This window comes from Musa acuminata, chromosome BXJ1-5 (genome assembly GCF_036884655.1).
Source record: "Musa acuminata AAA Group cultivar baxijiao chromosome BXJ1-5, Cavendish_Baxijiao_AAA, whole genome shotgun sequence".
Lineage (NCBI taxonomy): Eukaryota > Viridiplantae > Streptophyta > Magnoliopsida > Zingiberales > Musaceae > Musa > Musa acuminata.
Genome location: NC_088331.1, coordinates 39,835,462 through 39,847,989, shown reverse-complemented (window position 1 = coordinate 39,847,989; position 12,528 = coordinate 39,835,462). Strand labels below are relative to the sequence as shown.

Here is a 12,528-nt window from a genome sequence, read left to right as displayed (position 1 = left end):
GATGAATCAAAGATAGACCTCTTACCTTTATCGAAATGGATTGGATTAAACTTAGGTTTCATATGAGAGATGATGAAAGACGACTTCTTCTTCGGCTCAAAACGAGGTGATTCCCTAAGGTCGAAGGAAATTATCAAAAACAATATAAACTCACATCTCTTTTTTTTTATTCTTAATTTTTTAGAAAATATTAAACTAGCTTACAAACCTAAATAATTATTTTTTCTATTTTTAAACCTTAAAAATATTTTTTAATTTATTTTAACGCTTTAAAATGATAAAATTAATTTATTTTTTAATTTATTCAATTTAAGATGAATTATCTTCATTATAGGATAAAAACTATCTAAGTTTTCTAAGATATGGATATAATTTTGTTTTTACGAGTTGGATTATATTATTTTTTAATGAGCCTATCTTTAAATAGGACCCCAAAAATAATATAACTTATATCTCATATTTTTAATAATAATTAAATTATGAAGAAACCTTATAAATAACTTACAAATGTTTTAATGATCATTTTTTCTATTTTTAAACCTTTAAAATATTTTTTATATTTATCTCAATCCTTTAAAAGTATAAAATTATATTATGTTAAAATTTTATCTAATTTAATATGAAATTATCCCTTTGGGACAAAAGTCACTTGAATAATACTATAAAATTATTTTTAAGTTTTTAATAATATAACAATAACAACAAAGTCATAAATTTTAATTATTTGGGATTGACTACATTGATTTTTTATTATCGTGGAGATATATAAAAAGGTCATATGTTTAGTTAAGCTTAAAGTACCTAAATTTTTATTTATAATTTCTATTAAAATCTTTTTAGGTCTTAACACTAATATTAATTATTTTATCTCTTTTAACTATTTAGAGATCTCCTAAACAAATGTTCATACTATCTTAAATAATTTATTCTCATCTTATTCTATATCAAAATGATATATGTTCACAAATAAAAATATTTATTTTCTTATCTTTACTAGTAACTTCAAATATCCATATCAAAATTTCAATCTTAGTAATACAAGCTTTTTGTATATATTATTTATTCATTTCCCAACACTCAAAATCCATAAAAGTGTTATTGGACTCACAACTATCTTATAAATTTTTTTCTTTTAATATCAAATGTTTCTAATGATCACACAACTCCTAATGCCCCTCTTCATTTTAATCATCTTATTTTTAATTTATAAATAATCTCTTCATTTTATTGAATAATTGATCTAAGATATCTAAGAGTTTTACTTAAAAGACTTCTCGTCTATCTAATTTAATTATATTCTTATATCTATTTCTGGAATCACTAAAATTATATTTTATATAATTAGTTTTAGTCTTACTCAATCTAAAATATTTAGTTTCTAAGGCTTCTCCATAAGTCAAGTTTATCATTAATTCTACTTAGATTCTTATCAATTAAAATTATATCATCAATGAATAATAATTACATAGGTTTATAATATATGTGACTAGTAAATTTATCCATTATCAACGTAAAAAGGTCGGGACTTAATACAGATCCTTAATGTAATCTTATATTAATAAAAAAATTATTAAGCATATTCCCTATAGTTATAAGACTAGTAACTATATTATCATACATATCTTTAATAACATCAATATAATTAGTAGATACGTCTTTTTTTTCTAAAACCCACCATAATAAGTTTATAGGAATCCTATAATAAACTTTCTCTAAGTAAATAAAAATCATATATAAATCTTTCTTTATCTTTCTATACTTTTTCATTAGTTGTCTTGATGAATACAAAGCTTATGTGATTGATCTTCCTAGCATAAAATCAAATTAATTATTAAAAATATTTGCTTTAAACCTTTGGCTACTTTCAATAACTTTTATCCAAACTTTCATAGTATGACTCATGATTTTAATTTTTTTATAATTTAAATAATTTTATATGTCATTCTTATTTTTCTAAATTAATACTAAAAAACTCTTTCTTCGTTCATTAGTTTTTTTTTTTTTTTTTGAGTTTCATAATTTTGTTAAATAAGTTAGTTAACCAAACTACTCTCTTGTGCCTAAACTTTTTTAGATCTCACTAGGATACCATCAAGCCTCAGACACTTTAGCTATTTTCATATTCTTTAAAATATTTACTCAGCCTTTAGCTATTTTCATTAGCTCTAATTTTATAAATAAATATATAATTATTAAATCTATCATAATTATTTATCATTAAATCTAAGTCTTGTATGAAATATTTATTAAATAATTTATAAGAAATATTTTATCTTTCCTTAATCTTATTATCATTAATAAGTATTCTTTCATCTTCGTCTTTGATATATGTAATACTACCTAAGTTCTTACATTTTCTTTTTCGCTTTAACAATTTGACATATATCTTTTTCATTATTTTTAGTATTCAATTTATTATAAAAAATATAATAAGCTTTATACCTTATCATATTACCTATTTTTATCTTTTTAATTATTTATATATTTTAATTTTTTTCTCTTTTTTATAATTTTGTTGATCTTTAAAACATTATCTTTTAGTAAATTTTTTTTGAACTTCCTTGCACCAACACCGACACTCTTTTAAGTTTACACTTCTATCTTTAATTTTGTCAAGAATCTCTTTTATTAAGTTCCTAAACTTATTAGCCATCGTAGTCTAAATAATATCAATATTATCCTAATCTAAGTTCCAAGTCATTTTCATTTCTATCTTATTTCTAAAAGTGTTTACATTATTATCTTTAAAAATTTACTATTGGACTATAAAAAAAATTATAGTATTTACATTATCATCTTCAAGATTTTAAGAATATAAACAAATTTTTAATGTTTAAGTTATATTATTTTTGAGTTCTATACAAACAATAGTATGTCTTCATTCAACAAAAGTGTAACACAAATATATTTTTATTTAAAAATATTAAAATTTTTATGAAGCTTTGAAAATATATAATTAACAAACTTTTCAATTTTTAGTAATTAAGAAACCTATTTTCGACTAATTCAAGGTTAAAATTTTTATTTTGTTTTGTCTTTGATCAATTTATTCTGAAATTACAATATTATAATTGTGTTATTATTTTTATAATATATATTTATAATTTTAAGATTAATTTATCTTCTCGTGCTTTCCATATTATTTATAATAGTAATAGTAATATTAAACGACACTATATTAATAACAGTAATAAATTTATATTCTTTACTTTATTTCGTATTAATTTACTTTATCGTGGTGTCACTCCTCGCTCCTCCCGTCTCCTACTCGTATCACTCCCCCGACTCCGTCCCTCCATGGCTATCACCGTCGTCTCTTCCATCGCTTTTGCCCTCCCAATCAGATGCCATGTTCGCCAGACCAAAATCTTCGGCGCGTCGCTTTCCCGTCCCGTTCCTCGCGCCGCCGCCCGCCCCGCTCGCCTCGGTTTCAGGTAGATCCTCATCTCGTTTCTACGCTCCGCGTGCGTAGATCCCCGAGACGGGGTTCTTGATTCGATTGCTTCTCGTCCTGGGACTGATTGGTCACTACATTCTCCTATTTCTTGTTCTATTTAACCCTACTTTTTCCTTTTCTCTTGTCTCTTGTGATTCGTATGGCGTGGGCACTTGATTCGCATGGAGATGCCGCAAAGAAAGCCCCTTTTATGAGGGTTTTTACTGATACAGAGCTTGTTTAGGCCCTTTTTAGTGTTCCGATGATTGTGAACTTCTAACTTCGCAAGAACATGACCCTTTCGAGGTGTTTGTTATATTCTTTTTTGCCTTGGGAGATTTTTCTCATGGCAACTAAATTCCTTAACCATACCGTGAAAATCCCATTTGCCCCTCCCTCCCCTATTCATTTCAGCACTTCCACCGTTGACTTCCTTCCTAGAAAGAAAAAAAAATCTTTTATATATTTTTTTTCTAGAAAGTCAATGGATTTGCATACTTCAAGCTTTAGGTTTAAGGTTAAAGGTAGCAAGGACCCTGTCTCGTGCCAACCTGTGGTGCTGGTCCTCGTGGAGATTGGTATGTCAGATATATCAATATGGACCGATTTTAAAAAAAAATAGCTAGAAAATAATTTTAAAAATAAGATTTTTTATCCTAATTTAATGATATTTTTATTTCAATAAGAATAATGACTAGAAAGACACTAATCACTATTAATTTGTTGTATTAGTTAAAATTAATCCTGACTTTGGCTTGAAAGTATGATAATGGACGTATTTGAGCCTAATATTAAGAAAAATACACTAATCAATCTTAATTATTCATAATTTTAAGTTATAACTATCTAATTGTGTCAAATGATAATTAAAATGTGGAAAGAACATAAACACCTTTAATTGAAGAGAATGTCTATCAAATCTCATATTTGAATCCCTCCAATTGAATCTTTCCAAGTTTTGATGAGCTCTAATCACCTATTAGGATGCTTAATGGAGAAAGACAGTGAGAAAGAGTGAATGAGTGAGTGAGACAGACAAGGAGGAAGAGTGTGAGTGAGGGGGAGTGAGAGCGGAGGGAGGGGGTCTTAAAAGAGGGAAACCAGGGGTCCACCCTTGATTTGACCCGATTGAACCGGTTCAATGAAAATCAGACCATTACCGATTGATACCGGTTGGTAATGGCTGAGTTTCGACCATATCAGGCGATATAGGGGACGTACCAGGCGAGACAGCCCCTGCTTTTTGTGTACAACCTGAAACCGGCTGGTCGGCGTACTGATCATCGACCAGACCGGTATGTACCCACCCATTTCATGCCATTTCGGGTAGTACCACAGTCATTAACAGATACTGTGGAAATTCCGATAGTTTCACATTAAAAGAATAACTGGTATGAATGGCATGAATAGTCTATTAATAAACTGTATCTAAAGACTTTGCTCCATGTTACATATGTTCTTTTAGCTAGTAGGTTTTTTGACCCTTGTAATTGACCCAATAGCACCTTCACTTGCCTTTCTCTGTGCCCTATGATACATCATACATGTCAAATGTTTCTTCTGTCATTATTCAACATTTTTTAAATGTACTTAGTTTTTTCTTTCTGTTGTTGTGTATTTTTTAATACTTCATCTGACATTTACCATTATGAGGTATTATGTCTCGACATCTATGCATTTATTTGCATGGAGAAATCATGTGTACACAAAAATTATTCATAACACTCCTAAGGCATTCTGTTAGTAATCCTAGTATAAGTAAGATTAATCGAGTAAACAAACAGCTTCTGAGTGATCCAATTTCTGTCCTAAGAGCATCTCATTCTATTCCTTCTAGAAGTAAGTCTTGAGGCCTCCAAATCACTAGAGAAGCCGATGGCTCCGGTTCGAGGCTAATTTGATTTGATGAAGAGATAAGCCAGTGGCTCTTATGAAAGTCCGCAACAAGCTTTGAATAGAAAAGGAATATTTAGAAGTGCACATATTATATAAGAAAAAGTAAAGTAAACAAACTCCTTTATCTAAACTTTAAGAAACATATGATTTAAACTCCTATATCTAAACTTTAAGATTTAAAGTAAACAAACTCCTGTTTGTTTAGTTTAACATTCTTGGATAACACTGGTGTTGTTAGGGTCGTATAATCCACAATTTCGATTTTATGATCTGGATAAAAATTAATCTTTTTCGAACTTGACCATATGGCCCATATCAAAATTAATCTTTCTAACCCGGATATTATGAGAAAATCTAGATCTTGAAGGATCAGATGATCCTTTGGTGGATTGTGCTACTCGAATCATAGATTGCCCAGTCCAAACCCTCTCGTGTTGTAGAGGTAGGAGAGGGGGAAGAGATGGAGGGGAGCATAGTGCCACTAGATTTTGCTGCTTGTTGCTTGCTGCTGTGTCCAATCTCGAGAGAGAAAGGGAAACAGGAAAGCTGCTGGATTTTGTAAGATCGACATCCCTTTATATTTCATCCCATCTAATAGGTAATTTAAACAGAGCCTCGGAATACTTGCATGAGAACCATCACCTGCATTGGATCCTACCCAGTAGGTGCTTTCAATAGGATCTTAGATTAGCTGCATGAGCAATGTTCAATTGAAGAAGAGAAGAATAGAAGCGAGGAGAAGAGGAGATGAGAATCCAGCACTTATGGCATCTATAGGCAGATTTGTTTACACCTTTTTAGAGGTGAAACCATCAAGTTTGATCAACCATTCACATTGTAATTTTATGAAAACTGCCATCAAATTTCAAAATAGCTCAATCTGCCTCAAAACTTTTACCTAATTGAGCACATCTAGCATATTCTTTCAACACCGAGAGGCAAAGGGAATATATTTGCATAGGGATCAAAGTATACAGGATGTTCATGCATCTTTTCCTTGCTCATATTCATACATATCTGGATAAATATGTATTTTTCATTCTTGTAAATATCTTTTTAAAATATCTTACAGTTGACAATCCAAATCTACTTGTATCCTACAACAATTTTCGATCCAATCCCAATCTTTTCAACATTGGTTGGTACAGGTCAGCATATATTTTTTATACATGTCAGGATGTGACGATGATTAGAGGATTCCATAACATCTCTTTGTTTGAGCATTGATCCTTAGATGAACTTTAGCCTAATGGAAACATGCATTTAGTTGTATTTTCTGTCGGTAATACAGGCAGATGGTTGTTTATTAGCTTGCTACACACTTTGCTAGCAGAACTTTTAGATTCAATAAAGAGAACATTTTTCTAGACCAAATGATACTCATTTTCATGTACATATCAGTAGTACTTTCTATAGAAACATTACCTCTTCATCAACTATGATAGATAATAACAAGGCTTTTCACTCTCCAGACCGGGAAATGCTCCAAACTTTGATATGAACCGCTGGGTGGCAATAGTGTTTGCTTCAGATAGTTCTAATACAGAACCTACTGCCAATGAGAAAGTTGATAGCAGCTCAAATGTTGGAGATGGCCCTCCACTGCCTACCATCTTGGCTGGTGTGGTTGTCTTCCTGCTCTTCTGTTGGGCTGTTGGTTCCATTGTCCTGTGGCTCGTTGGTCTAATTGTGAATCCGCCTTCCTCCTAAGATAAGTTCTCATTTCTCTCTCTCCAACTTTATGTAACATGTATTACTTATGGATCTTGTATTATTACTTCACTAGGTGAGACACCATATCCTGAGCCAGGAGCACCGTTTTTAAATAAGAGGGCATTTCTAGTAAATGAGAAGGATATAATTGTGATGATAATACATATTTGGGTTGGTTGAATCTAATCTTATTAAGATATTCTAAGATTTTAGGATCAAAATCTGTCATGATGTCATAACTTAGATCCCAAATTAACTAGTGACAGGCAGATGAGTGCCACACCACATCCCTCTACATGGTTTGGTTCAAATCAAAACCGAATAATTAGAGTCAAATCAGGTTTGCAGTTCAATGGCTATGAATCGAATCAGAATTGGTGCCATATGATTCGATTTCGGCTCCAAAAAAATTAGAATCAGGAATTGACGATTTCAAATCGGTTAAATAAGAACAAATAAAAAAATATAAGTTTATAAGTTAAAATCAATTATTCAAATCCAAATTAATGATTCAAATTGGAATCGAAATTAAATCGATGATTTTTTTTTGTTCAGAATCAAAATAGTCTTAAATGGGTTCGATTTCGGATCTAAATTCGTAGAATCATCTGAACCAACTCGTTTCCTTCGGTTCGGGTTCTAAATCTGACCAAACCGAAATAAGTCGTCACCCCGAACCCTCCACTGGCCCCTCGCTGGTCGCTACGTAAGTCTGTCCACGAAACAGCCTTTCGAGCCAAGGGAAATTACGCTACGATTCAACACACGAGTGGAGCCCCGCCGCGCCCAACGGCTATATTCCTCCAGTCTAATAACTACAATCAACACCACTGTCTCCGCCACAGGAGCACACGCTCCTGTAACGGTCACCTCGCGCTGCCTCCTCCCCCCTTCCCCGCCGCATTAAACACCGTGTACACACTCTCTTGCCCTCTCCTGCTCGCTGATCTCTCTCGCTCCTTTTGTCCCTCTTTGCTTGATTCGCGAAACCTGAAAGAGAAATCAGAGATGGAAGCGGCGAAGGTGCAGCACGTGAGCAAGGCGTCGTCCGACGAGCTCCTCCGCAAGTTCGCCGAGATCGACGCCGATCCCCCGGCGCGCGCCCCCGCCCACCTCCTCCGCGGGCCGATCGTCGTCCGGAAGAAGTCCCGGCGCGCCGTCTCGGCCCTCTCCGCTCGGGAACTCTCCTCCCCCAGCGACGAGGCGATCAGGGCGACGAGGAGGAGGAGGAGGAGGAGCAGCGGCGGGTTGGGGGAGTGGAAGTCCCTCCTTCCCATCTCCAACCGCAGGCCCGCGTCCCTGCTCCGTAGGATGGGGATCCGACGGTCGGAGGATGGCGGCGCCTCCGGTATCGCGCTCTTTCTCGCCGCCGCCCTCGAAAAGGTGAAGTGCCGGCCGTTTGCATCTCCATACATTTTGTATTTGCCCTAAATATATATATGTATATGTATATATATATATATATATATGTATATGTATATATATATATATATATGTATATGTATATATATATATATATATGTATATGTATATATAAATGTACATGTATATATATATATGTATGTATATATAAATGTACATGTATATATATATATGTATGTATATATATATATATATGTATATATATATATATATATGTGTGTGTATGTATATATATGAAAAATTACATTATAACCCCTGCAAATTAAGGACGTAAATGTAATTTACCAGCTTTCTGCTGAATATTCTCTTTAATTTCTTATAAATAATCTGCTAAAAAGTTCCTCCGCTAATCAATCCTTGTGTCCTTTTGCTCTCGTAGACTTGGCGAAAGACTGTGGAAGGTGCATCGAAGATGTTCGTAGAAAAGCAGCGCCAGAATCACGTTCGTCTTATCAGCGACATGGTCTAGATCGGATCACAGTATAAACCCTCTAAATCCCTATTCTTTTCCTCTCAATTCCATATCTTGATCCAAGTAAAGGCCTTGTTTCTGCAATGTTGCCCTAGAAGGAGTCATTTCATTTACTGCAGATGAAATTTGTGTTCCTAGCTTCTATTCTCGTACATCATGATGTAGGATAATGTAGAAATTATGAAACTTGTGCACTAGATTTGACTAATGCATATATATTTGGAACAATTTTTATTGAACTGACTACTAGTTTCATAATCTCCTACCATCTCTAACTGTTCCAAGGAACACAGAAATGGAGTTGGGATGGATCATACATCTTATGATCCCTCTTAGAAAGCTTGTAGGAAAGGGGAATCCATAATATGTCACTATACTTGAAACATTCCATCATTCCCCTCTTTCTATAATCCCCTTTAGAAAGACAACCGAGTCCAAAAAATGCCTTAAGGTTGAGAGATGTTTTAGTGACTTTCACTTCTTGAACTCAGCATAATGTGTCTATAAGCTGCACTTAAATGTTACCATCATGATGTCATCAATACCCTTCTCCATTCCTTTTGATCCACAGTTGTATGCATACAGAGGTATTCTCCTCCTTCAGCAACTCCCTAACTTCATCAATACCATCAAGATGTACATCTTTCTCCCTCCTCATTTTGTTTGCTGCTTTTCCCATTTTCCCAAAATTCTTTAAATCTTACAGACAGATAACTTAAAGATTGAAATGGTGGATGCATTGGCATCAATATAAAATATTTGTGTTTTCTTTCAGGAAATAGAGTTACTATGAACTCAAGACAGTAAAACACCATCCAGTATGCTCTGAAATCTTCAGCAAGCATCAAACATAGTTCTTGAGAGGTTAGAACTAAGTTTCTCAAAGAACATCTTCCACAAAAAAGAGCCAATAGGATCAACACAGTTCCAGTTGGAAGCTGGAATTAGGCAGACCCATATCATCAAAAACACCATCTAGGAACACAAAACTATGTAGTTACAAAAACATAGAATTGAAGAACACCAAAATGTATAATGTTACCATGTTTATGATGTCTGCATTGAATCTTTTGCCTTTGGCAATTAGGATTTATTACATAGGAAACCTGAGAGGTCGGAATTGTTACATAGGAAAACTTGAGCAGAACACTGAGAGAAGCCAATAGAAGCATATAGCAATTCACTGGTTGTAATATGAGAATGGAATACTAATAGCAGAGATAAGTTGATTCATTCATTCAATCAAATAAATCAAAAGCTAAAAGAACAGAAGAAAACCAAGAGCACTGCTGTCTGTCTATAAACTACAATCTCAGCTTCTGTAGATTGGCATCTTAGTCAACCCCATCATGGATTATTACACTTATAGGAGTCCCTCCTGTACATATGCATCTAAAAGAACACAAGATTCTTGCAATATATAACTAAACCAGATTATTAAATACATATCAAGCAATACACAAAGGTCATCTTAAAATCCTCTGTGATCTCTCAATTCATGAGGTTGGTGATTGGTATTAGTAGTGTTTTTTAAGCTTCTCTTGCACTCGATTCATCTTCTTTGTCGAAATATCACTTCTAGGCATACTGATATTAATGGAGTTCTAACATAAGATTTCGAGCTCTGAAAGATGGTATTCTATTTCTAGATTTCGAGTTCTAACACATCAACAAGTTCATTTTTTTCTAAAGATAAAAGAGCACAACTAAACAAGATGAGAATTTTCCATTCATGTATATCCACTACTAATAGCTCTTAATAATTGCTTCTACAAGTATCATATATATGCATATACATATATATAATAATAATAATATTAATAATAATAATAATAATATTATTATTATTATTATTATTATTATTATTATTATTAATCTCTAACTTAGAGTTGGCGTAAACCAAGCCGGTCCCAACGCGTCCGTAGTCGTCACCCAGTGGCAAGGCAACAACCTGCATCTCCCTTCCTCCATCTGCACCACCTCCGTCCTGTGATGCAGCGCGTCCACCTCGCCGCGAACTGCACGAAAGCAAGCGTACCTTCCCTCGCACTCGATCGCGGCCGACGCAACCTGGTTTTCCGTCAGCAACAGCGGGCACTCGCCGTCGTCCTCCAGCTTCGCCCACCTCATCCTCCGCCCATCCGAGTCCAGCTTGAAGAAATCCATGCTCGCCTTCTCCCCAATCCCACCGCCCTCCTCCACCCGCCGCATGCAGTTCGTCACCAGCAGCAGCTCCCCTCCCACCACTCCGAAGGAGCAGTAATGGAAGTCCCCGGGCACCCGTAGCGAGGGGACGAGCTCAGCCCGCAGCCGAGGGTGGTCCATGGCGCAGACCACCACGCTCCCATCGATCCCGACGAGGTACAGCTTGTCACGGTACATGGTGAGGGAGTCGATGCCGCAGGTCAACGTGGAGTCGACCAACGTCCACGCCTCGTCCGCCCACCTGCAGCACAGGAACCGCGGCGACAAGTAGCTGGTGACGGTCACGATGCAGTCGCCGGCGCCTTCGCCCGGCGCAGCGAAGGCGGAGCAGAGCAGTATGTGCTGTATCATGTCGTAGTTGACCTTCCCGCTGACGCCGACGTGCCTGCGGTAGATGTACTCGCCGTCCTCGTGGCGTTCGAAGTGGAAGGTGGTGAAGTCGGGGAGGCGAGTTATAGCGGGGAGGCGGACGAAGGCGTTGGTGACCGGGTTGAGGAGGGAGACGGAGAAGGATCGGTCCATCGTGAGGAGCCAACCATGGGAAGACCCGTAGGTGACTCGTCCTCGGAGTTGCGGCGAGCTGAGGCTGTAGATTTGGTGGGTGGAGAGGCTGAAGAACGAGCGAGCGCCACTGTCGGGGTTGTAAGGAAGCAGCAGCCACGGTATGCGTTGAGTGAAGCTCGATGGCGGCGCCGCAGACCGCCACGACTTGCAGACGGCACGAAGGCGGACGTAATCGGAGATGTCGATCATCTTGTCGGAGACCATCTTGATGAGCTCCTGTGGCAGCTCGGTCCAGGCCGGCCTCGTTGCTTGGGAAGAAGCCATTCCCGAAGTTGTTCCGTTCCAAGTGTTGGTAGTGATGGTTCTGTTTTAATGATGTATGCTCTCTCTCTCTCTCTCTCTCTCTCTCTCTCACTCTCACTATAAACCAAGAAACATTGTTGAGCAGAAGGAGCTAATTAGACAAGCGAGAAGCCATACATGTAGAAGAAGGCAGGTTGCAGAGGGAGGAGGGATGGTTTGCCGAGTACGGGGAGGATAACTTCCAGCTTCGTAATGCCACCAAATGGTGTAGTATCAGTTAGCGTGGAGGCATCTGTCTCCGCGCTCCGCTCCACGTCTCGGCCGACCATAAAAGCCGCCATCCTCCATCAGGAGAGACGCATGCAATGAACGTGAACCGAGTTAATCCACACCACGATCATGGCAGACATAGATAGATAGATAGCTCCATGAAATCAATAAATACATTACTTGAAGCTAGAAGAGTCGACCTCGATCATGCATCTGAAGAGCACGAGTGGGTGGGAATGGGCTTCTAATAATCTCGTCATCTTTATCCTGATGAGATCAACAAGTTTGTGCTCGAAACATGACAACC

General features: G+C 36.3%; 2 protein-coding genes across 2 annotated transcripts; one reads left to right on the top strand and one right to left on the bottom strand.

Moving 5' to 3' along the window:
• Positions 1–7,650: 7,650 nt before the first annotated feature.
• Positions 7,651–9,178, top strand: LOC135674261 (uncharacterized). The gene is made up of 2 exons (XM_065183943.1): positions 7,651–8,428; positions 8,847–9,178. The coding sequence occupies exons 1-2, from the start codon at positions 8,054–8,056 to the stop codon at positions 8,934–8,936; spliced, it is 465 nt and encodes a 154-aa protein (XP_065040015.1). The 5' UTR covers positions 7,651–8,053; the 3' UTR covers positions 8,937–9,178.
• A 1,639-nt stretch (positions 9,179–10,817) lies between these two features.
• On the bottom strand, positions 10,818–12,524 carry LOC103985967 (F-box protein SKIP23-like). The gene is made up of 2 exons (XM_065183356.1): positions 12,402–12,524; positions 10,818–12,293 (listed from the first exon to the last, which is right to left on the bottom strand). Exon 2 carries the CDS (start codon positions 11,970–11,972, stop codon positions 10,818–10,820), a length of 1,155 nt encoding a protein of 384 aa, XP_065039428.1. The 5' UTR covers positions 11,973–12,293; positions 12,402–12,524.
• Positions 12,525–12,528: the final 4 nt, after the last annotated feature.